The 27,702-nt window shown below is 41.9% G+C and overlaps 1 protein-coding gene across 1 annotated transcript; it reads left to right on the top strand.

Moving 5' to 3' along the window:
* Nucleotides 1–337: 337 nt before the first annotated feature.
* MRAP2 (melanocortin 2 receptor accessory protein 2) lies at nucleotides 338–27,702 on the top strand (the record flags this gene model as incomplete). The annotated part of the gene is made up of 3 exons (XM_080806673.1): nucleotides 338–464; nucleotides 12,732–12,831; nucleotides 27,309–27,702. The coding sequence occupies 3 exons, from the start codon at nucleotides 338–340 to the stop codon at nucleotides 27,700–27,702; spliced, it is 621 nt and encodes a 206-aa protein (XP_080662799.1).

Raw genomic sequence — 27,702 nt, 5'->3', positions numbered from 1 at the left:
CATTCTCTCCCTTCTTTCCTTCCTTCATTTTTCAGTTATTGAAAGTTGGTTATGTGTCAGGCATTGGGTTCAGTGCTGGGGGATGGCAACAAAAAAGACATGGTGTGTGACTTCAAAAACATTTCAGTCTAGCGGAGAGGTAAAACGAAACAGTGGCCACTTGGTGTGAAGTCGAGGCAGCCGTTGTGGACCTCTCTCCCACCTAGTGGATGGGACCTCCCTGGTGTGTTTGCCTTCTGAACTTCTGAATGTGGTCAAGAGCAGGTAGCGGATCTGTGCAGTTGAGGATGAATTAACAGGTTCTACGCTTCCTTTTCTCCATTTGTGCAGGGCGGAGATGTCTGGCCAGAGATTAATTTCTAACAGAACATCCCAGCAATCTGCCCCTAATTCTGATTACACCTGGGAATATGAATATTATGAGATTGGACCAGTTTCTTTTGAAGGACTGAAGGCTCATAAATGTAAGTCTTATACAATTCCCCATTGTAAACGTATTTGTCTTAACCTGTGAAATCCCCCCATGATTAATTTTCCTGAAGATTCTATCTTTTTTAATTTAATTTATTTATTTATTTATTTATTTGTTTGTTTTAATAAACATATAATGTATTTTTATCCCCAGGGGTACAGGTCTGTGAATCGCCAGGTTTACACATTTCACAGCACTCATCATAGCACATACCCTCCCCAATGTCCATTTCCCCACCACCCTCTCCCATCCCCCCTCCCCCCAGCAACCCTCAGAGATTCTATCTTTTTACACAACTCTATTCTGTATCCCACAAGTCTCAGAAAACACCCCCTTCTAAACATAGGCTGATTGCTCAGGAATAGTATTACATGAGTGACAAAGAACTTGAAACATTCCCTTAGTGGGGGGACTCTGAATCAATGTCATTCTCAAATTGAGATTCTTTTTAAAGGATTAATGATTCCAGCTCTCCCAAACTGTGTGAACATTTGGACCATCAAAAATATGTACAAAAGTAAAGTCTGAGACTATTATTTAAAGAACCTTCTTTTGTAACACGTGGTCAACAGCATTCTTTCAGCCCTGCTGGGTTTCTGGGGCTGTAGAGAGCAGTGCGTGTGCATTCATAATGATGGACTGAAATAGCCTGCGGCCATTCCTAATTTGGCGTGATCGGCATAAATTGTGCATTGTGTTATTGGAGTGACTAATAATCCAGCACAAAGCAAGGAAATACAATTCTGTGGAAGGTTACTGTCCAGCTCCAGTCATACCTGCATGCTGCTGGTCAGCACAAAGCATCTGTTTTCCAGGAACTACTGCCCACTCGCAGGTTCTGTCATGGTTACCCCCTAAATATTCCAGAGATGTTTGGTTGTTTCAGAATGAATCCGTAGCACGATAAAAATTTAGGTTCTTAACCGGTTCAGCTAATGGAACACATTAGGAACTCTAAGGAAGATTGGAAATGGAGACGCAAATATGGCAAAGGAATTGCCTTTGCTCTTTTAGTATTTTCTGGGTGCTGCCACTCTGAACTGTCTTGGTGTTCATGATCCCTTACATTCATCTGCTGCTCCCTTGCAGGGAAAGCTTTCTCATTTTTTTTCCCCCAGTTTTCTTGAGGTGTAATTAACAAAGTTGTAATACATCTAAAGAGTACAAAGTCATTATTTGATAAACACATACATTGTGAATGGATTCCCCCCATCAAGTTAATTGAAATAATCATCACCTCAGATATTTCCCTTTATTTTTTGGTGAGAACATTTCACTTCTGCTCTCTTGCAAATTTCAGTTACACCATACACATTGTCAATGATACTGACCATGTTATATGTTAGATCCTCAGACCTCTTTCCTCTTATAACTGAAAGTTTGTATTCTTTTACCAACCTCTCCCTGTTTCCCCCACCCTCAGCCCCCTGGGAACCCCTTTTCTACTCCTTGTTTCTATGAGTTTGAATTTTTGGGGGGTTCCCCATATATGTGATACCATGCAATATTTGTCTTCTCCATTTGGCTTATTTCACATAGCATAATACCCCCCAGGTTCATCCATGTTATCATAAATGACCAGATTTCCTTCGTCTTAAAGGCTGACTAATATTCGTGTGTGTGTGTGTGTGCGCGCGCGCGCACGCGTGCATCAATATAAGTGATGGACACTTAGGTTGTTTCCATACCTTAGCTATTTTGAATAATGCTACAGTGAATGTGGGAGTATAGATACCTCTTCCAGATAATGGTTTTGTTTCCTTTGGATATATATCCAGAAATGAGAATGCTAGATCATAGGTAGTTCTGTTTCTACTTTTTTGAGGAAACTCCATACTATTTATCATAGTGGCTGTACAAGTTTACATTTCCACCAGCAGTGCCCCATGGTTTCCTTTTCTCCACATCCTCACCAACACTGTTTATCTCTTGTATTTTTTGATATTAGACATCCAAATAGGGATGAGGTGGTATCTCATTGAGGTTTTGATTTGCATTTCCCTGATGATTAGTGATGCTGAGCACCTCTTCATGTGCCTGTGGCTATTTGGATATCTTTGGAAAATATCTATTCCGGTCCTTTGCCACTTTTTAATTGGGTTGCTTTTTGGTATTGAATTGTATGGGTTTTTTCTATTTTTAGGTATTAACCTTTTATCAGATATGTGCTTTGCAAATATTTATTCCCATTCCATAGGTTCCATTTTCCTTTTGTTGGTGTTTTCCTTTGCTGTGCAGTAGCCTTTTGGTCTGATGTAGTCCCACTTATTTATTTTCTTTCCATTGCCTTTGCTTTTGGTGTCAAATCCAAAAAAATCATTGTGAAGACTGACGTCAAGGAGCTTGCCCCATATGTTTATGACCATTATTTTGAGCACTCTATCAGGTAAATTACTTATTTCCATTTCATTAAGATCAGTTTTTGGAGATTTATCTTGTTCTTTAGCTTGAAACATATTTATTTCTTCATTTTTCTTGACTCTCTGTGCTGGTTTCTGTGCATTGAAGAAAACAGCTACCACTCCCAGTTTTGAGTGGTCTTGTGTAGGAGATCAACCTTGTCATTCAGCCTACCCTGGGCTCCTAGTTGTCTCTTGAAGTTTTATGATTGCCAAAACAAATTTCTTTGTTTTTAGTAGCTCCCAGTAGTGGAGGGTGTGTCAAGACCTGCCTTTGTCCCCAAGGGGAAGATTGTGGTCAGCACCTACCTAGATGAAGGTTGATTAGAAGCCCCGAGGACAGGCAGCAGCTGGAAAAGTATGTAATTAAATCCCTCCTGGGAAGAAACTAGGAGATGGATGTTTTAAAGCAGGGGCACAGGGGTCCAAGAGCACCTGGCTCTGGGGGCCCTAAACAGACCAGGTTTGGCCACTTACAGATGATAAAATCCACAGGCAGAGAGGTGAGTCCTGGTGGAACAAGAAAGGAATTTATTTCAGTGAGGCCAACACTGGGAAGACAGCAGACTAGTGTCTCAGACTCTCTCCAAAGTGCCAAAGATATTTCCAGGTTTATATAAAGAAAACGTTGGACAGAGATGAGCAGTAAAGTTCAGGTTGATCATTGTCTTGGAGTCAGTCATGGACAGGGTCTTGTTGGCTCAGGGCAGTCATTATGGGTAGTTTCCATTCCCATCAGGGGACGCTTTGCTCTGGGATCTTTTGCCTGATGAAAGAAATAAATAAGCTGGAAAGAAGAACTTAATCGATTAGAAAGTTTGAGGTCAAAATGGAGGTAGTGCAAATCCTCTTCCAGTTTTTGCCTGTTCCCTCTCTTTTCAGCCAAGTAGATAGCTGGGCAAACCCTCCTGCTTGTTAAGAATGGCTTTTTTGTTCCCTACAGTCCTGTAGTACTCCTGAATGTAAACACCATTGGTATCAGAGCCAGGAGACTGGGGGCCTGTCCCTTGGGCTGTAGCCACAGAAGCTAGAGTGTCAGACATGTGTATAAGCTCTCTCCAGGGAGATGCCGGTGACTTGGTTTTACGATTAGAATAGGCTGCAGGGAGAAGGCACGGTAGGTTGGCAGCTTCCCTGGGAGACTGCAGGCAGCCACTGGATGGGTGCTAAATCCGAGGCCCCCGCCCTGAGGCCTCATCCTTTAAAGCAGGCAGAGAAACTCCTGTCCAGGAAAGAATGGGAAGTGGGCGTTTTTGTCTGCTTCCTCTGCAGTGAGCACTGGGGGGATAGCTGTGGTGGGGGCTCACCTGCCTGCCCTTGAATTACTGCTTATTTGTTTGCTATGTGGTCTTTGGGTTCTCATAAACCTCAGCCCTTTTGGCTTTCAGAGCTAGACATTTTGGCGGCCTGTCTCTGCAGTGAGGGTCTTAAAACTGGGGCTCCAGAGGTGCTGTCCAAACCGTTCCCTTCTTAGGGAGAAGCTGGAAGTTGGGGGTTTCCTTCCAACTGTATGTTGCTGTGCTGGGGGTGAGGGGTATGGCAAGAATGTGTCTCAGCTCTTCCTACCCATTTTCATGTGTGTGTTTTCCTCTTTTGCCAGAGGTGTCAGAGGGACTTAGCTAGCTTCTGGGTATCTTTCAGAGGGAATTCCTCCATATGCAGCTGTATATTCAATGTGTTTGTGGAAGGAGGCAAACTCAGGAGCCTCTTATGTCTCCATTCTGGTCAAGTCCCATTCCAGCTTAATTAAGTGATCAAGCCTTTGTCCCCATTCCCCTGTGGCAGGAAGGCTTTGCCTGTGGGTCCCCGGGGCCTGGAAGCCACTGGTGGCTAGTGGCTGAGGCAGAGCCTCTAGCAGGCCAATTAGAGAGCAGTGATACTCTTAGGAATTAGTTGGACAGTTGGATAGTCAGGGCCGGGGTCCCCAACAATGAAATGAAAATATGGGGTTGGGACAGCTAAGACAGAAGAGCACTGACATCCCGTTTGGCAGCTTAGACAGGACCCCACCAGCATTCTGCTTTGCAGCCTTTGCAGAAATGACTTCTGCAAAGTGTCCTCAGCTAAGGCAGGTAACCACAAAACATTTGTCAGTATCACCGGCAAGGGGCGGTTAAGAAAGAAGACCCCAGATGTCAGGAAAAAAAGAAAAAAAAGACCATTAGCACGTAGACTTTAGCCTAATAGACTTTAGCCCGTAGATGGATACAGGACCCAAGCCCTGATTGGCACCACCCAGCACACCCTGATTGCTTTAAATAGTTCCGGAAAAGAGCTCATAAAACCCCCTAAACTTAGAAGCTCCAAGGGCAACACTCTTGCCCCCCGCCCCCACCCCAGGAGCTTTATAACATTGCTCAGTAAACTTTGCTTTACTGCCTGCCACTCTTCATCTGGTCTACCTCTTCATTCTTCGTGGGGGCACGACCAAGAAGGAGGGGCGGCGCTAAAGGCAGAGAAAATCCTACAATACTCTGGCTCATTCCCAAGACCTGGTCTCCACCAGTGGACCTGCAAAGGGCTTCAGAGTTACTCATTTACCGGATCAAGGGCTTTCTATATTTGTTCCTTAAAAAGTCATTAACTAAATCATATATCCTTTATCCCTGAAGTGAATAGTAATAATTAAATGCTTTCATTCCTTCATTTATTGATGTCTGCTCAGTATTTCTCTGTGGAAATTTTGAAAAGCAGATGAAATCCATTAGGATATGCTGTCATTGATTATCTGTTGGAAGGCTCTTGCTGTCAGGGCATGAAATCATGCTCCTTCATTTACTTTAATTCTTCAATCTTGTTTTTCTGGAGCAATCTTTAGGTAAGGACACTTGCTTTTTAAGAATTTTAGTACAAAGAATTTTAGTACAAAGCAAATTTTAGTACTGGGCAAATTGCCAAATATTTCCCTATAATTTGCACTTCTACAGGTTGGTGAACCAAATTTTTTCTGTCAGCGAGCTCCTATCTCTTTTCCTTAGTTTAAGGGGCAAAGAAGACAGGCTTGCTATTATTTTGGTTAGTATATCTCTAGAGACAATTGGAAATCTTTTTTGAGCATATTACATTCTAGAAATGATTATAACTGGTAAGAATTCCTGAAAAATGTAGACAGAAGTATGACACATTACATATTTACTTTACATACTATACTATTAATAAGGAGTGCTTTGTTAGTTTTAGCATTCACATCAGGAAAAAACGGAATGCCTGGTTGAGTCCTTACTGTTTGGATGTAAAAGATCTGACCAAAGTAGAGGTCCTTAGCTTCCAGAACCTGACAATATATGAGGCACAGAGAAGAGAATAAGAAACAAACAAAAAACACAGACATACGGGAAGATAGAAAAGATTAAGTCAACTATTGTACTGTGTACTTTGGTATAGTCTCTTCCACTTTAAAATGCTGTGATTCTGGGGTGCCTGGGTGGCTCAGTCATTAAGGGTCTGCCTTTGGCTCAGGTCATGATCCTGGGGTCCTGGGATTGAGCCTTGCTCGGTGGGGAGCCTGCTTCTCCCTCTGCCACTCCCCCGGCTTGTGTTCCCTCTCTGGCTGTCTCTCTCTTTCTGTCAAATAAATAAAATCTTAAAAAGAAAAAAAATTTTTTAAAATTAAGTTGTGATTCTGACCTTCAAGTGTGTCTCCTTGTATTACAGAGCAGAATTCAAAGCCAGTTAGGTGTAGATTTAGAAAAATAGAAGCCAGATATTTCAAGGGGAAGCATTTATTGAGGACGGGATAACAGTTGTCTTCATTTGCTTTACCTGTAACAGATCATACTTGGCAACAGTAGCTCCATCTTTAGTTAGACCAGGTTCTTTTGCCTGCTGAAATGAAGAGTCCTACCTTCAAAGGGTCTTTCATCTGAGAGGCAAGCTCTGGTGGTTATTGTGAATTCTTCTTTTGCTCTCAGTTTTGCATCTGGTATTAAACCTTATAATCCATCAGAAGTGGATGTATATCTGACATATATTTAGCACCAACAGAATGACCATCCACTCATTCACTCTTTCTTTCAGCAAGTATTTACCGAGTACCCGTTATGTGCAGCTCTCTTTTAAGAACTGGAGACACAACAGCAAACAAAAGAGGCAAAAATACCTCAGCTTATAGATCTTGCTTCCTCGTGGGAGAGACAGACAATAAATAAGTTAAATAAACAATCCATGCCATATGGTCGTAGAAAATAGAGTAGGGAAAGGAGATGCGGAGTGCGGTGGTAAAATTATACATAGGGTGGCCATGGAAGGACTTACCGAGAAGGAGAAATTTGAGAAAAGACCTGAAGGAAGTGAGAGGTTGAACTGGAAGGTATCTGGAGAAGAGCATTCCAGAAAATGCTCCATGGCAAGAATGAAATGGGTCATCCAAGGAACAACGAGGAGACCAGCATGGTACCAGGGGAGTGACTATGAGGCAGGATAGCAAGAGAAGAAGTCAGGGAATAGAGAAGAGGAAAAAGGCAATAGCGCCTTTGAGATGACTTTTTCTCTGAGGTGCCATTTGGAGAAGAGGAATTGCATCTGGTTTATGCTTCAATAAGACGTCGCTGTGGTTGGGGAAGGGAGGGAGTGAGATTGGAAAGAGAAGACCAGTCAGAGGAGGCTATCGCAGTAGTTCAGGCAGCTGATGACGGTTGCTTGGCCATGGTGGGGGACAGTGGAGTGGTGAGAGGTGCATACATTCTGGATAGTTCTAAAAGATAGATCTGATAGTCTTCATCAGTAGATTGGTCGTAGGGCATAATAGAAATTGAAGAGCCGAGGAGGATTTGAAGATATGTGATCTAACTAGCAGCACGAATTGCAATGAACAGAGATGGGGGAAACTATGGGAGAAGCAGGGACATCAGGAGCTCAGCTTTGGACTTGTTAAATTGAGACCTGTCAGATATCCAATAGGACATGGCAGGAGAGTTGTGCTGTGAAGGTGTGAATTTGAGAGTCATGGCATATAAATCATATTCAAAGTTAAGAGGCTGGATGAATGAGTATAGACAGAAAACTGAAGAGGTACAAGAACTGAGCCCTGGCACATGCTAGCATTTTAAAGTTGGAGGTGTTAGGAGGAAAATAACAAAGGAGCCTAAATGGAATGTACAGGAAGGTAGGAAGAAAACAGGGCAATTGTGTTTCCTGGAAGCCAAATAAAGAAGGACCTTCAGGGATGAGTCCGTGTCAAGTGCTGCTATTAAGTCGAGTAAGTTGAGGACTGTGACTTGACTTTTGGATTTACAATGCAGAAGTTGTTGGCAATGATTTGAAAGCAGTCTTAGCAGAGTGTGTGGGGAGTGAAAGGCTGATGGAATTGATTCAAGAAAAAAAAAATGAGAGGAGAAGAACTGAAAACCATACGTACAGACAGATCTCTCAAGAATTTTGCTATGAAGGGAAAGAGAAATAGGACATTTAGGAAGACCTTGACTAGGTGAGACAAGATATTCTTAGAGAAGCAGAAGCAAAGCCTATGAGTCCATATGTGGACACATTTACATTTTAGCAGGACCATTACCTGCTGTGTTGAGGAAAGACTGAAGGAGCCCCCTCTTATTCTGAGCCATCAGTGGAGGTCATATCCCATGCTTTTTTTCATATGCCAACTTGCAGATAATGCCAGCCACACTCATGGACGAATTAGCAAGAAGCCATGTCATCAAGACGAGAAGTAGAGCTGGAGCGTGCAAAGGCTTAGAGTAAGATGGGTCATTGGAAGCACAGTCAAAGCAAGTTCTGGAACAGCACTGTTGGCTCCTTGCCAGGAATTCAGACCACAGAATTGTCCCTAACGCATTAGAAACCAGAAGTATTATGAGGATAGTTCTGGCTCTCGTATCCTGAATCCTCTCCTTCAGTTAGTATTAATCCTTGTTTTTCACACAACCAGGAGATGGAAAGGTCACAATTAATTCTTAGGAGGTGGAAAGGAGGGAACTGGGATTGGGTAGTTGGCCCTAGTCTGACCCTAGAGTAGAAAAGATAATCATGGTGAAACAGCATCCCACCAGTGAAAGCCATGCTGTCGTCAGCTTTCTGCTCTGTTTCATTCCATTCACCACTTAGAATTCCCCTTGACAATTTACTCTACCCCTTTATTATAATGATCTCTAAATAGTTCAGTTTCTAGACAGAACAGAAGTGGCCGCTGGGCTCTGTTAGAAACACCTTAGGAAAGCTTCTCTTGGTTTCCTTAACCAGCTGGTCTCACTTGAGCTTTACTCTCTATAAACCTTTATTTTGAATCCTTCTCAGGGAGGGGTGCTTTGGAGAGGGCCAGGGTCTCTGCTTTCCTCTTTGACTGCCATGTTCCTGTCTATGAAACATGGTATATAAATAAAAGTGCAGGAGAGTTTGGATATGCCTGGGCCAAGATGGGGACCTGATATTCCCTGAAAGGGGCTCAGGGTAAGAAAGTGCCCTAGGGTCAGGCCATGTGACACAGGATGAGGGAGAGGAAAATTAATGGAAATAACTAGAGGAAGCAAAATTCTGTTTGAAGAGGAATGTGAATAAACAGAACCACTCGAGGCATATTGTAATAGGATATGTAGATGCCATTTTATCAAGGAAGCATTTGGAAATGCTGTTGGACCACTGGCATTCTCAAGTTCTAACTATCGCCATGGTCCTCCCTTGCCTGCTCCCCCATGACATCAAGGAAGGGCTGTGACCGTCTCATGCCCCACATTATTGCTGCCTTTTGATCAGCTCCCTGGGGTGCTAGGAAGGCAGAGAGAAGGAACTAGGCTGGGATAAAGGCACCCCTCCTCCATCTCTGCCCACCCTGAGCTAGAGGAGCGAAGAAGCGAAGGGGATCCAGCCATTGTTTGCAGGGCGAAAACTGTCCTAATACGAACACCTTCCAATGTGAATCAATGTGACAAGGTTAAATTCTCAACCGAGAACTTCAGCATAATTCTTGCATATACTTTAGAATTTGCTTTTGCTCTGCAGGCTGTTGATGAAGTACAACAAGCTGAACCGTCATTATCAGTGTGGTGGGACTTCCCAGGCTGTGCCCCCAGGACTGAGGTGTTATTCTTGAATGTTGGTTGCACTTGTGTACACGTGTTTTTTTGGTATTCATCCTTTTGTTCTTTTTAGGCTTCATCTCCACTATGTTATAAGGCAAAGTCTATAATTTCTATTGCTTTGGCTCTCTGAGTCCAAGGAAAGATACATTAGTTTTGTGTCCAGAGCACTGAATGAACATGGTTGAATAAAAATGAACTTCAGGGCAATCCTATATGTAGAATGAAATATGAATTATTCAGAGTAAATTGCTGATCTGACTTCTTAACTTTAGAAAAAGGGCAATGCATAATTTAATTAGAATGATGCTTTGCACTGAAACACATTAAATGTTTTTTTAATTTAATGTGGTTTTTTTTTAAATTTCTAAGCATTCTCACTGTGATCTCATGTAGGGGAACTTCTTAGAACAGATCAGAAAATATGAAATATTTTTTACCATTCTGACTGGTGTGAGGTGGTAAGGATGTGGAGAAAGGGGAACCCTCTTAAGATTGCTGGTAGGAATGCAAGCTTGCTTGGGCAATCTGGAAAACAGCATGGCAGTTCCTCAAGAAGTTAAAAACAAGCTACCCTACAACCCAGCAATTGCACTACTAGGTATTTACCCAAAGGATACAAATATAGTGATCTGAAGGGGCACCTGCACCCCAATATTTATAGCAGCAATGTCCACAATAGCCAAAACATGGGAAGAGCCCAGATGTCCATTGATAGATGAGCAGATAATGAAGATGTGGTGTATATATACAATGGAATATTACTCAGCCATCAAAAATGAAATCTTGCCATTTGCAATGACATGGAGGGAACTAGAGGGTATTATGCTAAGTGAAATAAATCAAACAGATTAAGATAGTTATCATATGATTTCACTCATGTGGAATTTAAGAAACAAAACAGAGGATCGTAGGGGAAGGGAGGGAAAAATAAAGTAAGACAAAATCATAAGAGACTCTTACCTTTAGGAAACAAACAGGGTTGTTGCAGGGGAGGTGGATGGATGATGGGCATTAAGGAGAGCACTCGATGAAACGAGCACTCCGTGTTATATACAACTGATGAATCGCTATATTCTACCTCTGAAACTAATAGTGTACTATATGTTAATTAATTGAATGTAAATTAAAAATAACTTAAAAAAAGAAAGAAAATGTAAAATGATTCAATTTTGGTGCCTTCCCGAGAACTGAGACTCTAAAACGTATGTGCCAGTTTGTGTAGACTATCTAGTCTCATCCCTGTCCCAAGGATGTATACTTATGACTATTAACCAAGATAAGATCGAGGAAGGGCCCATGTAGAGAAGCATAAGCATGTCATGGGGTTCAAAGGAGGGAAAAAACACATCACTTAGGGAAGTTTAATCCAGGCTTTGTGAGGGAGATGGTATAAGGAATGGGATTTTTTTTTTTAAGATTTTATTTATTTATTTGACAGATACATAGCGAGAGAGGAAACTCAAGTAGAGGGAGTGGGAGAGGGAGAAGCAGGCCTCCTGCCAAACAGGGAGCCCCATATGGGACTCCATCCCAGGACCTTGGGATCATAACACAAGCCGAAGGCAGACACTTAACGACTTAGCCACCCAGGAGCCCCAAGGAATGGTCTTTGAAGGATGGATAGACTTACTAGCTCTATGTTGGGGAAAATTGTTCCAGCCAGGTGAGGGTAAGAGCCCCTGAAAAGGTGTGGATCTTAGGAAGTTATGGCTAAGAGTTAAGGTAAATAAAGGGACACAGTGTTCCCTTGTCTAATTGGAAACATGGGTTTTAAAGTACAGGTAAGCTGGGAAAGATTGATGATAATTTTAGCCATAATAGCTGGCAAATATGGGGTACATTTTTCTCAGATACCAGACATTGTAGAGAGTGCTTTACATATGGAATATCTTTTAATTTGGAAAAGGTCAGGGCTATTTTTGCCAAAGAGTTTTTTTGTTTGTTTTTGCTTTGCTGAAGAATTTTTCATAAAGGAACAACATTAACAGAGTTGTCATAAAGTAGGTTAATACAGAGATGAGACAGAGGGAAAGACACAAGATAGGGAGAGCACTCAGAAGGTGATTTGTATGTTCTCCTCAAGAAGTAATGAGGACTTGAGTTATTCCAGTATGAATGTAAGTGAAAATACAAAATTGGGTTGGTTTGAATGAGAATACATTTTCTTTTTTTTTTTTTTAATTTATTTGACAGACAGAGATCACAAGTAGTCAGAAAGGCAGACAGAGAGAGAGGGGGAAGCAGGTTCCCCGATGAGCAGAGAGCCCGACTCGGGGCTCGATCCCAGGACCCTGGGATCATGACCCGAGCCGAAGGCAGAGGCTTTAACCCATTGAGTCACCCAGGTGCCCCTCATTTTCTTTTTTTAAGTAGGCTCCATACCCAGCGTGGGCTTGAACTCACAACTTTGACATCAAGAGTCACATGCTCTACTGATTGGGTCAGCTAGGTGCCCCCAGAATTTATTTTAAATTTCATATTGCAATCTCTGCTAAAAAGGATATTTTCTAACTCGGGACACTTAAGTGGAAACTTAAGGACCTAGATGACCTTTCTTCTTTCTGGGGTTCCTTCATTAAGATATGGAAACGAAGAGTCAGTAAGGCCAAACTCTCTCAATGTCATCTGGGACAGAAGCCCTGCAGCACACAGGATCTTCCCTCTCCCTCTTTCCTTACATCTTATCTGTCCCCAGTTGACTAGTGGGTCAAGATTGTCTTATCAGATTGTTAACTTTCTTCTCTTATTTCATGTAATGAAAAATTCAGATTCCTTGAATGTTCAAGTTTTAAGCTGCTATGAAATGCTAATCCCAGTATTAACTGTTTACAGATTCCATTGTGATTGGATTTTGGGTTGGTCTCGCTGTCTTCGTGATTTTCATGTTTTTTGTGCTGACTTTGCTGACCAAGACAGGAGCACCACACCAAGAGTAAGTTTGGGTCTTTCCTAAATATCTATTAAGCCCCATGGGAACTAACTTAAATAGACATACTATCCAGGGCTGGGGTTGCTTCCAATGGGGAAAAAAAGGGGTTGGTTATGGATTTACTGCCTGGACCCAGTTGCCTTTGGGTGGAATCACCTTCCTCCTGGCACTTTGCCTCTTGGCCCTGGGGCTTGTTTTCAAGAGGACCCTTGTGAACCTAGGTTTCACAGTGATCCAGGCCTGATTTTTATTTTGAAATGTTTATTAATTAGGTCGTATTTTCTCCTATTCCCAAAAGAATTTGGGTGACTCACAAGACCAAAAATAATGGGGAAGAAAAAAAGATAGTAGCAAAATGGGATGAAAACCGGTTATTTATTTATTTACTTATTTTCATTTATTAATTTATTTATTCTATAAATATTTGCCATGTAACTATGTGCTCCATATTATACTAAGTGACATGAAATTAAAATAGAAAAGTCCTTTTGTTCAGTAGTTCACCGTTTAGCAGAAGATAAATTAGTAAACAAGAAAATTAGAGTATGCTAGGATCTATGTTAATCTATGATATAGTTTTTTAATTTAAAAAAAATTTTATTATGTTACTTTAGTCACCATACAGTATATCATTAGTTTTTGATGCAGCCTTTCATGATTCATTGGTTGCGTATAACACCCAGTGCTCCAAGCAATACATTTTATTTATTTTTTTATTTTTTTAAAGATTTTATTTATTTATTTGACAGACAGAGATCACAAGTAGGCAGAGAAGCAGGCAGAGAGAGGAGGAAGAAGGCTCCCTGCTGAGCAGAGAGCCTGATACGGGGCTCGATCCCAGGACCCTGGGATCATGACCTGAGCCAAAGGCAGAGGATTTAACCCACTGAGCCACCCAGGCGCCCCAAGCAATACATTTTTAAAAAAACATTTCAAGGAGCAGAGAAATAGTTATAACTGGGTACTCAGTTGAATTACTGACAATTAAACAGTGAGTTCAACACTGAGCTTCCTTGAAGCTAGGATAAAAAGAGAAACACCAAGGATTATATAATTCTCAGGGCAGGATAAATAACATTTGTGTTGGGCCTTGGATTTATGGAGGAAATTATTACATGACTCTTAAAGAACATCGAGTAACATCAGAAGGTGTTTTTTCAGTTGTGGATTGCAAAAAACTCAGAAATGTTTTCGAGGATTTTTATTATCCCAAGTCTTCAAACAAAGCAAGAAATAACATATGTCAGATACATTTTTAGTCAGTCCCAGCCAGCAGAGATAGCACACTCCAGTTAGGTAATTGGGAGAGCTTTCGATGACAAGACTATCCCCGAGTTGTGGCCAGATGGAAAGATAACCCGACAGGGCAGTGCAGGGACCCCCAGGCGAGCAACACGGAGGAACAGGTACCAGCCACCCTAGATCTGAAGGGGACCCGGGAGTTCTGTGAAAAGGGTGGCCGAAAGGAGCTATGACTTTGGGTTGAAGGACAGAGCTAGCCTGATGGGACCCATCTCAGGGAGGGACCTCAAAATAAATACCCAGTCCTTATTTTCCTTCCTCCTTCCACCTCTTACCTTTGCTCTCCATTGGCTGACCACAGCGGCATAGCCAGCAGCCAGTCTCTCCAACAGAGGTCAGTTTTCTAGGCCACAGAGCACACAGCAGCAGGCAGAATGGTAGAGAGCGGCCTGGGAGAGTAATGGAAGAAACGTAGCAACATCCTACCATTTTCCATCTAGTCACCCTCCTCCTCCGCATAGCCTGGCAACAAGATTCTCCTCGTTGTCGTATCTCCTCACTCTCTCTCCAGCGGCTGTTGTTCAGTCTTCAGCCTGCACTTGCGCACTCTAACGAGCGCCGGGAGAAAGGGAGCGGTTCTGCTCTTCACTCAGCTATTTTCACACATTAAGGTGCAGAAAAAAAAAATCAAACACATTTTAAATGAAAGGAAAATAACATTTATTGAAGCCTACGGAGACATCTGGTTGAGAATCTCTTTAACAGCCACTGAAAAGCCACTAAAAAGACAGGGAACTTCCCTTTCTTCCATGTCCTCATAAAAATCCATACATGCCTTTGCTTCTGTTATACTGGTCCAGGGAATTTGAAGATAGGGTGTGGGTTGCAACAGTGGTAAGAAAAGCAGAGGACAGACTTAGGTTCGGGAACATTTCATGGAGTGGTCAGTGAACAACAGTACTGTGCTCTTCCTTTTCTTCAAAGGGACAGATTTTCTCAGGACTGTATTTGCTTGTTAGAGGACGCATGTGATCTTTATGCTTGAGAACACCCTACCCCCAAAGAAAACATGACTTCACGTCATGGTTAACTTTATGCACCAAGTTGTCGAGGCCATGATACCGAAATAGTTGGTCAAATATTATTCTAAGCATTTCTGCATTTATGTTTTTCACTGAGTTAACATTTAAATCAGTGGACTCTGAGGAAAGCAGATCATCGTCCATAATGTGACTGGGTTTCATCCAATCAATCATTGGAAAGCCTCCCTTGAAAGAGAATGAAAGCAGAGAGGAATTCCGACCGAAGATTGCCCATAGCCTCACTCTGCAGGCTCTTCCCTGGGGCTCCAGCCCACCGGCTTACCTGGCAGATTTTGGACTTGCTAGCCTCTACAATCCATGTGAACCAGTTCCTTAAAATAAAAAGTTAAATTAAAATAAATTAATAAATATATTTCAATAGTTAAAATAAATCTCTCTCAGACACACACACAGACATACGCACTCTCTCTCTCTCTCTCTCTCTCTCTCTCTCACACACACACACACACATACACTCTAGTTGTTTTTGTCTCTCTGGAGCCCTCTGATCCATTTCCTTAATCTGTCACAGTGACCCTGGGTAGCTGAGACTTGTTTCCAGTCTTTCAATTGGCAGTTCAGTCCTCCTGCTAGATGGGTTTTCTTTTGATGGTGGTTCTGAATAATCTCAATGAGAGAACAGCAGTTATTGTAACTCTATGCTTTTTAATGAGGTTAAGGAGAAAGTCTAACCTTTATTTGACTTCAATAAAATAATGGATCAGCCCTTGGGACCGCATTGTAAATGCTTTTTTGAGTCTGACGCAGTATAAGACGTGGCATTTGGTTGCTCTATATCATAATAGAAGACGGAAAGAAACAGACATGAGGCAAAAATCCCTGAGTGGATCAGTTAAAGAGGCTTTTAGATCTTAGTAAATTTGACATTCATTGGGTAGAAATTTTCTCTAAAGGAGACATTATTTTTTTCCACTTGGTCAGCTTTAATATAAAACAACCAATTTAAGCCTCCCCTTGTGATAATTAGACATGGAGGAAAGAATGATAAATCACTGAGAATAATAAGAGCTTTTTAAAAAAATTTACCATGTGCTAGGGTCTGCCAATCCCCTTATTTGTATATCTCACTAAGTCCTCACAGGAAGGTGAAGTAAATCTTGTAGGTGTTCCAGCTTTACAGATGAGAGAAATGAATCACTTGTCTGAGGTCTCACAGGTAAAAACAGCTATTTGTTCGGGCCTCAAACACAAACCTCTTGGACTTGGAAGTTCTTGTTATTAACCACTACATGGAATGATCTCGTGTTGGTAATTTTTAAAGATTTTATTTATTTGAGAGAGAGAAAGAGAGAGCATGAAAGGGGTGAGGGGCAGAGGGAGAAGCTGGCTCCATGATGAGCAGAGGGTGTGATGTGGGACTTGATCCTGGGACTCCAGGATCATGACCTGAGCCGAAGGCAGTTGCTTAACCAACTGAGCCACCCAGGTGCCCCTCGTGTTGGTAATTTTTCATCTTTTCCTTCTCCAGAACTAAAGATATTAGCAACCAATCACATTTGTTTCCTTCTGTCACTTATTGGACCACGCGTGGGCTCTGGAGTCAAACATTTCCGGATTGACTTACTGAGACTTTGGGCTGGATTCTTAACCTCTGCTGGCCTGAAATTCCTCTTGTATAAAAATAAAATAGTATCTGCCTCCTAGGATGATTATTATTGTTATTTAAAGATTTTATTTATTTATTTGACAGAGAAAGAGAGAGACTGTGAGAGAGGGAACACAAGCAGGGGGAGTGGGAGAGAGAGAAGCAGGCTTCCAAAGGAGCAGGGAGCCCGATGCAGGACTCGATCCCAGGATCCTGGGATCATGAGCTGAACTGAAGGCAGATGCTTAACAGCCAAGCCATGCAGGCGCCCCTGCTTCTGAGGATTACTGTAAAGGCTAAATGAGCTGACACCTGTGGAATGGCTGGCACAGGCTGGATTCACAGTGGTACTCAGAGAAGGTTAGTTCGTCCCTGGCTTGCTGGTTGGAGGTCCTGCTGAGAGCTGCAGGCCTTGGTAAACAGGAAGAGGGAGAACAAAAAGAAACCCATGATCCCATGGGACAGCCAGGCCCTAAGCGTTCACATTTCATCTGCACTTGGGAGTTCTCTACCCCAGCCTCACCTTGGGTGTGTCTCTCAGGCAAATGGTGGGATGATTTTAGAAAGGAGGCTAGGTAGAGAGTCTTGGTAATAGGTGGGAAGGACTGACGTGTCTGGGTGGTTTGTCACAAAGAACAGTTACTTCCTCAAGTAAGATGTCAGGCAGTGTCCTTTTGAAATATGACTCCAACACTCTGGTTAATATCCCTGATCTAGTCTTCAAGTTCAGATTGGACTAGTGCTGAGTTTAGTGCTTAATTCTGTCTTTCTCTCCATGGAGGTATTTCAGACCAGGATGTACATCTCCTTAAAAGTAGTAAGACACAAGGATGGTAGCCACGCCAACCCATGCTTCTCATCCTTGTTCCCATGCCCACAAAGACATCACTAATCAGCTGTGCTATCAACCTACAGAGCTGAGACTTGGCCTCAGAATTGTTTTCAAAACATCACTTTGGGACACTTGGGTGGCTCAGTCGGTTGAGCATCTAACTCTTGATTTTGGCTCCACTTGTCTCAGGGTCCTGAGATCAAGCCCTAAGTGGGAGTCTGCTCGAGATGCTTTCTCTCCCTCTGCCCTTCCCCTACTGTGCTCACATGTGGGCTCATGTATGCTCTCTCTCAAAATAAATAAATAAATCTTTAAAAAAAACAACAACAACAACCCAAAACACCCTTTGGGCAGCCACCAGGAATCAATCACAGTTTACTCAATAGAGAATATGTGTTTGCCGTCTCTGGCTGGACCTTCGTTTAACAGTGTTGGATGGTAGGAGTTGAGATCCATTCACTACACAGAGCCAATGACATCACAACAACATGGACAAGTTGTTTCCCTGAAGATTTCACATTGGGATCATATCAGCATAAGAACTTCAATTCTGGAGTCACTGGCTTCTCGAGGGCTTTGGTGAAGAATGGGAATGTATAATAATCGGACTAGGTAATGAGATGGTAAAAACAGCTCCTCAGATCTTGGTATGACACAACACATGGTTATTTCTTACTCAAGCTGCATGTTTGCCGAGGGTCAGCAACAGGTGGATGGAAGCTTCTCGACTTGTATCTGCACTGTCTCCAACACTCAGCCTCCTGGGTTCCTATAACAGGGAAGAGCATCTATGATCTCACAACCGCCCTTCTGTTCTTCAGCCAGGAAGTGGCGCACATCCCTTCCTCCCAGCAGCTCATTGGCCAGAACTAGCCACACCCACGCACAGCCCAGGCTGAGAAGGGTAATCTGTGGGCCCAGAAGAAGAGAACAAGATACTCGTGAGCATTACTAGTAAAGTATACTGCAGAGGAAAAAAGACTATTATAAAGCTGACATCACCTTTCTTAAAAGCTATTAGGCCCAAGAAACAGCTTTAATGGGGATTATTTTTCTTATGGAATATTTGCTGTTGTGTGTGGGAGAGGGGAGCCAGAAAACCTGCTCTTACCTGGATCCTTTATGGACAATGAAGATAAAAAACCATTTCCTCCTGCTTTCTCAGCTAAGGGGCCATTTACTGTGTGTGATTTCTTGTTAAAGCATTATAGCCCCATTATCATAAATCTGCCAGAGAGAGAGAGTAACAGAAAAGGCTTGGATCACATTTTTATGTCGACTATTTTGGACTCCCAAAAAAAACTATCAAACCCCAGATATCATATGCCTCAAATACCCTCCTTTTGTAGCCTTTGCTAAGAGCACCTTGTCCAAGTGGGGATGTTCTTCATTTAGGAGTGAGTGCAGAATTGCTTGTGTGTGACCTTAGAAAAGTGGAAATTACATTTTACCTTGAATTGCAATTTACCCAAATATGGCACCACTAAAAGATGGGTACAGTGTACCTAAAAGCTTATAGCAAGAAAGTATCAGTGTTCAGTGTTTTTGACAAAGACCAAGGGCCACAGGAACTAGCTGGCAAGGTGCAGACATCGCGTGTATTCCTGAGGAAGCCCTGACATTTCGTGAGGTCTACCACCATTGACAGGTAGAAAACCTATGTCATGTATCAGATTCAATTACTTTTAATTTCCCATCAGTTAAGTGGTGCTTACTGACTGCACAGCTGTGGCTTGCTCAGGACCGTGCGGAGGGTTGTTGTAATGTAGTGAACTCTTTCTTGCCCCAGAGAGACTGACATCTTCCTAGTAAGTGAGAACTAGCACCTATAGCCACCAAAAGGCACGTCCACACCCAGACAGAAGGGCCGGCACCTCTAGGGCTTGTTACATGAGAGAAAGCTTTCAGCACATCTCCATAAATATTAGTGGTTATTATTGTTTTCTCATTAGTTGTTAAACACAGAGATTTCACTCTTCATAGGTCATTGTTTAGCTTAACGCACCTGTAAAAGACCACTGGGAATGACTTCTGAAAGTCCGGACTGCCCACCACTTTTCCTGAGCACGACAAACCTGAAGACAATCGTGGGCATGCTAAGACTCAGCATAGCAGAAATACTTCATTTGTAAAAATTGCAATAAATCTGGAAAAATCCCTAGAGGAATAACCTGACACATTATAGGTGTTTTCCTTCTCCAAATGGAAATGAGAGATTCTGTCCACCTGACCTGATTTATCTTTTGGGAAAAGAGGAAGGAGCACTGTGCTTAACACTGGGGGAGGCTGTGGCTTTCATGGGAACCAGGGCTTCAGACCACCCGCAGACACAGCTGTTCAGAACACTCACTGAGGCTCTAATGACTATAAGGCCTTTCAGGAGATGCAAAGATGGATAAAATATGGCACAGCGGTGTAGAGGAGAGGAAGGGCTGTGCATAAATAGCTCTGCCATGAGGCAGGAAGAGATGCATCTTGTTAGTGAAGTACAGCAGGAGAGAAGGACTCTGTCCTTCCCATTGGGAGGTCAGAGAGTCTCCCTAGAGACAGTGACATTTGTGTTGGACGGCAAAAAAGATATTTGACTTGGACGGACAGGAAGGGCCAATCAGGCAGAAGGAACAGCACAAGCAAAGCACAGAGACAGACAGTCCTGAGCGCATCTAGGGATGGTCACGTGCCATATGGCTGCACCGTAGGTGGGAGAGCCTGGTGGGAGAGCACACCAGAAAGACTGGTTGATGCAAGGGTGGGGAGTCTGAGCTGAACAGGTGGAGAGTCTGGGGAGCTGGTGAAAGTTTGTGAGCTGGGAAGTATCATAGGGATAATGGCAATCAGTGCAGGTACCAAAGGACTGGGTGTTAGAGGCTCTCTGTTCAGGTATAGAAAATTCCCCAGGGGCAGGGAATACATGACCCAACCCATGGGGAGAAGAAGGAAAAAACCAAGAATCAGAACAGTCTGAACAGTCTCTTTATTCTGGCTTGTGGAGTTTAGTAAGGTTGCAACAAATAGATTAAGTCCCAGTTGCATTTTTTTACAAGATGAAAATGAGGAATAACAATCTCTTGAAACAAAGAAATGAACAGGATTTCAAGGCTAAGTTTCCTATCAGAATAAACTATTGTAATTTTTAAACAGTTGAGATGCCACAGGAGAACTTCTCTTGAACACACTAGCTAGATCATCAACTTCATGATGACAAGATCTAGAATAGGTAGGAACAGAACAAAAACAATAAAAAATGCTAAAATTATTGGTGATTCTAAATTTTCTGACAAATTGTCTTGGTTTGTTCAGGCTGCTATAGAAGAGTACTGTAGACTAGAAGCCTTATAAATAATATAAATCTGTTTCTTACGGTTTTGGAGGCTGGAAGTTCAAAGTGCTGGCATATTCAGTATCTGGCTCATAGATGGTAGACTTTTCACTGTGTCTTCACGTAAAGTGAGGGGTCTTGCTTGAGGCTCTTTATAAGGACACTAATCCTATTCATTAAGGTTAAATATCCTTTTCCTTTGCTAGATTTCAACATAGCAGTTTTGGAGGGACACAGGCATATGGCCTATAGCACAAATATTCTTCAGTGTTCTCTCTTTTCCTTGTGAGAGCTTATGACATGGTATGAATTCCTAGTCAAGTAAACACCTCAAAGTTACTCTTCTTTCAGTGTTTCAGTTTTTGAAGCTTCTGGTTGCTGGCTTTAACTGTAATTTGAATCAAGGTAGAATTTAAGATGTTTGACCCTTGTAGTTTTTCATTTTCCCGGGTGTGACCAAAGCCGTAGGAGAATGAGTTGACTTCAGACTCTCCTAACTGATCTAATAGGTGCCGTAGAGCATCTTATTCCCCTATGCCAGCTTCATTTGAGAGGATGAGAAAGTCAAAACTAGCTCTCTTCTCTTTGGGAAACCCATAGAGCAGTCCCCAGACCATCCACAGGCTGGAGAGACATCCTAAACCATATGGCACGTGTTTCTTTCCTAAAAACGAAATCAAGACACATCCAGCTGCAAACTCCCCGCTGCCTAATTAGTGAGAATCCTTTGATATTCACTGCATTATATACATAAGAACATTTTTGGGTGTGACCCATGAGGGCTAGGCTGCTTTAAAAAAATTGGAAACCACTGAGGGGCAATATTTTCACTGGCTTTCCTTAAAGCCATTCTTACCAATAAGTGGCAGGAAGTCTTTCCCATGGAACTTGAGCCCCTATAGCCTTCAAGCCTGGCCAGTTGTAGAAATTGCAAGATGCCCCTTTTTAGTAGCTCTATGGTATATGAGTTCCAAGGATCTATGTGGGAAGGCCTCATGGAAGACTATAGACCAGAACTTGAGGATGTATGGAGCACTGCAGGGGACAGAGACAGGGTGTTTCCCTTCACCAAAAGTTGGTGCTGGGCAGATATGAATGTGACTACTTTGTGGGACCACCTGTATCTCTCAATCTAGAGTCCACACTCAGGATCTCCCTATTAATAGGTCATCTCTTAGTAAGGCTCACCTGTTCTTACTGAGCTGGGTATGCTGCCCTTGAATTAATGTCTGCCCCTATAAGAACTATAGAAGAGGTCTCCTGCCAAGGCAAAGGTTGATATAATTTCAAGATCTTTTCATCATTCATTCATTTAAGAGAAATTTATTGAGCAGCTACTGTATGCCTAGTAGTGTGCTAAGTATTGGGAACATAGGCAAGAAACATGCGATACCTGCCCTCAAGAGGTCATAATCTTAATGGGGGTGCCAGACAAGAAATTAGTGTAATACAGAGTGAGAAGACAGATGGAGAGAAGCACCCAGTCCTTGAGAACATTGTAACTCAGACTGGAGGAGACTGAGAAGACTTCTAGAATGATGTGGCACCATATTTAATTCACGAAGGACCAAGAGATTACAGACTGGTGGGTTCCAGTTCCAATAATGGCAGAGTAGCTTGCTTTACATTACCTTGGCATCTAACCACTATAAAATTTAGACAAAATGGAAAGTATGAATATTGGAAGGCATTGGAGTCTAAATATTGTCAGACAAAATGGAAGGGCTTTTGGCCCTTGAAAGGAGGAAACTTCATTAATTTACGTCTTTGGTTTTATGGCTTTCCACCTGAAGTCTTCCAATTACAAGCATGATTTATTTTTCCATATACTAATGTCTTCCTTAATTCCATTTGTAGTGTTTTAAAATTTTCAGTGTATAGGTCTTATACATCCTTTGTTAATTTTTCGCCAAGTACAGCCATACCCTCTAGATAGTGTAGGTTTGGTTCCAGACCACTGCAATAAAGCAAATATTGTAATAAGGTGAGTCAAATGAGTTTTTTGGATTCACAGAGCACATAAAAGTTATGTTTACATTGTACTGTAGTCTGTTAGGTCTGTAATAGCACTGTGTCTAAAAATTAAGTGTTCATACTTTAAAAGTTCTTTATTGTCAAAAAAATACTGTCATCTGAGCTCTTAGCAAGTAATCTTCTTGCTGGTGGAGGGTCTTGCTTTAGTGTTGACGGCTGCTGACTGATCAGAGTGGTGGTTGCTGAATATGGGGGTGGCTGGGCAATTTCTTAAAGTAAACATGAAGTTTGCCTCATTGATTGACTCTTCCTTTCACAAATGATTTCTCTGTAGCATTCATGCTATTGTTGTTGTTGTTTTTAAAGATTTTATTTATTGTTTGTCAGAAAGAGAAAGCACAAGCAGGGGGAGCTTCAGGCAGAGGGAGAAGCAGGCCCCCTGCTGAGCAAGGAGCCTGATGGGGGACTTGATCCCAGGACGCTGGGATCATGATCTGAGCCGAAGGCAGACTCATAAGGGACTCTTAACTGACTGAGACACCCAGGTGTCCCAGCATTCATGCTGTTTGATAGCATTTTATGTACAGTAGCACTTCTTTCAAAATTGGAGTCTGTCCTTTCAAACCCTGCTGCTGCTTTATCAACTAAGCTTATGTAATATTCTAAATCCTTTGTTGTCATTTCAACAATCTTTATAGCATCTTTATCAGGAGTTGACACCATCTCAAGAATCCAGTTTCTTTGCTCAACCATAAGAAGCTCCTCATCCTTTCAAGTTTGGATCCCCAGTCCCATCTTCAGCTCCACTTCTATTCCAGCTCTCTTGCCGTTTCTACGACATCCACAGTTACTTCCTCAATGGAAATCTTGAAGCTCTCAAAGTCATTCATGAGCACTGGAGTCAGTTTCTCCCAAACTCCTGTTCATGTTGATTTTTTAAACCTCTTTTCATAAATCATAAATGTTTTTAGTGGCATCTAGAATGGTGAATCCTTTCCAGAAGGTTTTGACTTATCTTTGCCTAGATCCACCAGAAGAATCATTATCTGCCCCAGCAATAGCCTTATGAAATGTATTTCTTGAAAAGTAAGATTTGAAAGTCAAATTTTCTCCTGATTCATGGGTGCAGAATGGATGTCATGTTAGCAGGCATGAAAACGACATGAATCTTGTTTTCGTACATGTCCATCAGAGCTCTTGGGTGACCAATTACATTATCAATGAGCAGTATTATTTGGAAAGGAATCTTTATTTTGAGCAGTAGGTCTCAACAGTGAGCTTAAGATATTCACTAACTATGTTGTAAACAGATGTGCTGTCATCTAGCCTTTGTTGTTCCATTTATAGAGCACAGGAAGAGTAGATTTAGCATAAACTCCTTAGTGCCACAGGATTTTCAGAATGGTGCATGACAGTGACTTCAGTATAAAGTCACCAGCTGCATTAGCCCTTGACAAGAGACTCAGCCGGTCCTTTGAAGCCAGGCATTGACTTCTCTTCTCTAACTATTAAAGTCCTAGATGGCATCTTCTTCCAATAGAAGTCTGTTTCATCTGCACCAAAAATCTGTTTAGTGTAGCCACCTGCATTAATGGTATCAGCTAGATCTTCAGGATAACTTGCTGCAGCTTCTACACAAGCACCTGCCCCTTCTCCCTGTCCTTTGATGTTATGAAGGTGGTTGTTTTTCTTTAAACCTCATGAGCCAACCTCTGCTAACTTCAGGCTTTCCCTCTGCAGCCTCCTCACCTCTCTCAGCCTTCACAGAATTGAAGAGAGTTAGGGCCTTGCTCTGGATTAGGCTTCGGTTGAAGGGAATCTTGTGGCTGGTTTGGTCATCTATCCAGATCATTAAAACTTCCTCCATACTGGCAGTATGGCTGTTTTACTTTCTTACCATTGGTGTGTTCACTGAAGCAGCACTTTCAATTTCTTTCAAGAACTTTTTCCTTTGCCTTCACAACCTGGTTAACTGTTAGGCACAAAAGGAGTAGTTTTTGGTCTGTCTTGGTTTTTGACGTGTCTTCCTCGGTATGCTTAACAATTTTTAGCTTTTGATTGAAAGTGAGAGATGTGTAACTCTTCCTTTCACTTACACTTAAGGCCAGTGGAGGGTTATGAATTGGCACAATTTCAATATCGTTGTGTCTCAGGAAATAGGGAGGCCCAAGAAAAGGGAGAGATATAGGGAAGGCTGGTCAGTGAAGCAGTCAGGACACAACATGTATCAACTGAGTATGCCACCCTGTGTGGGTGCAGTTCATGGTGCCCCAAAACTAATTAAGAGAGTAGCATTAAAAATCACTGATCACAGATCACCATAACAAATGTAATAATAATGAAAACATTTGAACTATTGCAAGAATTACTGAAATGTGACACAGAGACAGAAAGTGAGTAAGTGCTATTGGAAAAATGGGGCTGATAGACTTCTCAGACACAGGGTTGTCACAAACCTTCAATTTGTAAAAAACAAAAACAAAAACAAAACCCACAGGATTGTGAAGTGTAATGAAATGAAAAGCAATAAATTGAGGTTTGCCTGTGTTCTATTTTTTTGATGATATTGTGAATGGAATTTTTTTCTTATTGTCTATTGCTGTGTCTAAGGTAAATTGAAAGGGAAGTCTTTTAAACAACAGTGGTGAATCAACTGGATAAACTTAAAAATGAACCTTGATCCCTATCTCAACATGCATCATATGCCCACAGTAAAAGCTCTTAGAAGAGCTCTATCCAAGAGAACTCTTATGATGTTGTAACTGTTCTCTGTGCTGTCCAATTAGGTAACCCTGGGCCACATGTAGCTACTGAGCACTTGAAATGTGGGTAATATAATGGAGATACTGAATTTTACATTTTACTTAATTTAAATTTAAATAGTCCCCTGAGGCTAGTGGCTATTGGACAACCTACTTCTAGAAGAAAGCATAGGAGAATATTGTCATGAATTTAGGGTAGGCAATTATTTGTTAGAAATGATATAAAAAGCACTAAATATAAAATTTAAAAATTGATAACTTGAACTTAACTGAAATTTAAAGCTGCTGCTTATCAAGACACCTTAAGAATGAAAATGCAGGGCCTCCAGGTGGCTCAGTGGGTTAAGCCTCTGCCTTCAGCTCAGGTCATGATCTCAGGGTCCTGGGATCGAGCCCCCCATTGGGCTCTCTGCTCAGCAGGGAGCCTGCTTCCTCCTTCTCTCTCTCTCTGCCTGCCTCTCTGCCTACTTGTGATCTCTGTCAAATAAATAAATAAAAGTCTTAAAAAAAATAAAAGAAAAGAAGAATGAAAATGCAAGTCACAGATGTCACAGATCAAGAGAAAATGATTGCAATACATTTCACAAAAGACTTGTATTCAAAATGTGTTATGAAACAATCACAAATTGGTAACAAAAATAAACAATCCAGTTTCTGAAATGTGCAAAAGGCTCATACAGAAACTTCACAAAAGAAGATAAACCAATAGCCAGTAAACGCATGCAAAGTGATCAACATTACTAGATACCAGAGAAATGCACATTCAAATCCTGACAAGATGCCATTTCTCTCCCACTAGTGTGACTAACTTGAAAGGACTGACAACATCAAATGTTGACATGGATGAGGAGTAACTGGAACTCTCCTACTTTGTGGAGAGGGTGTAAAATGGCAGAACCACTTTTGGAAAACTTCAGTTTCATAAAAAGTCAAGCATAGATCTACTATGTGACCCAGTAATTCTATTCTTAGGTGTTTAGTCAAGAGCAAGAAAAACGTATATCTACAAAGAAACTTACCCAGAATGTTCTTAGCAGCTGTAAGCACAACAGTGCCAAACTGTCAACAACCCAAATGCCCTTTAATTGAGCAAATAAACAAATTATAGTATACTTAAAGGATGAAATATCACTAAGCAAGAAGAATAAACTATTATTATACGCAACAACATGGATGAATCTCAAAAAAAAATTACACCAAGCAAAAGAATTCAGGCACAGTAGGCTATATATTTTTATGAATTTGTATGAATTTCAGAAACAGGCTAAACTAGCCTGTGGTGATAAAAATCAAAACATTACCTATAGGAGGTGGAAATTGATGGGAAGTTCAAGAATAGGCAAAGCTTATCAATAGAAATCGAAATCAAGGCAGTGTGACCTAAAGGGGATAGAAGCTGAATGGAAAGAAACTTTCTAGGAGAGTATTCATTTGAAAGAGAGAAAGAGAGAACATATGTTCAGGGGGGAGTGTGATGGTGCTCCCTGATGGGCACACACACACTGATGGCAGGGCTTGATCTCAGGACCCTGGGATCATGACCAGAGCTGAAACCAAAAGTCAGACACTGAACCGACTGAGCCACCGAGGCACCCTCCAAAACCATGATTTCTGGAGGTGACTGAGCTGGTGTGTAAGCAGTTTTATCTTTTCCTTCTTACAGCAATGCAGAATCTTCAGAGAAGAGATTCAGAATGAATAGCTTTGTGTCAGACTTTGGAAGACCACTGGAGCCAGATAAGGTGTTTTCCCGACAGGGCAATGAGGAATCCAGGTCTCTCTTTCATTGCTACATCAACGAAATGGAACACTTGGATAGGGTTAAAGCTTGTCAACAGACCACAGCCCTTGACAGCAGTGTTCAACTCCAGGAAGCCATTAGAAGCAACGGGCGGCCAGAGGAGGAGCTGAACAGGCTCATGAAGTTTGACATCCCCAACTTTGTGAACACAGACCAGAACTCCTCCTTTGGGGAGGATGATCTTCTGATTTCAGAGCCACCTATTGTTCTAGAAAATAAGCCAGTTTCCCAGACCTCACACAAAGACCTGGACTGA

Source organism: Martes martes, assembly GCF_963455335.1.
Source record: "Martes martes genome assembly, chromosome: 6".
NCBI classification, from domain to species: Eukaryota; Metazoa; Chordata; class Mammalia; order Carnivora; family Mustelidae; genus Martes; species Martes martes.
This window is presented reverse-complemented; position numbering and strand designations above follow the sequence as displayed.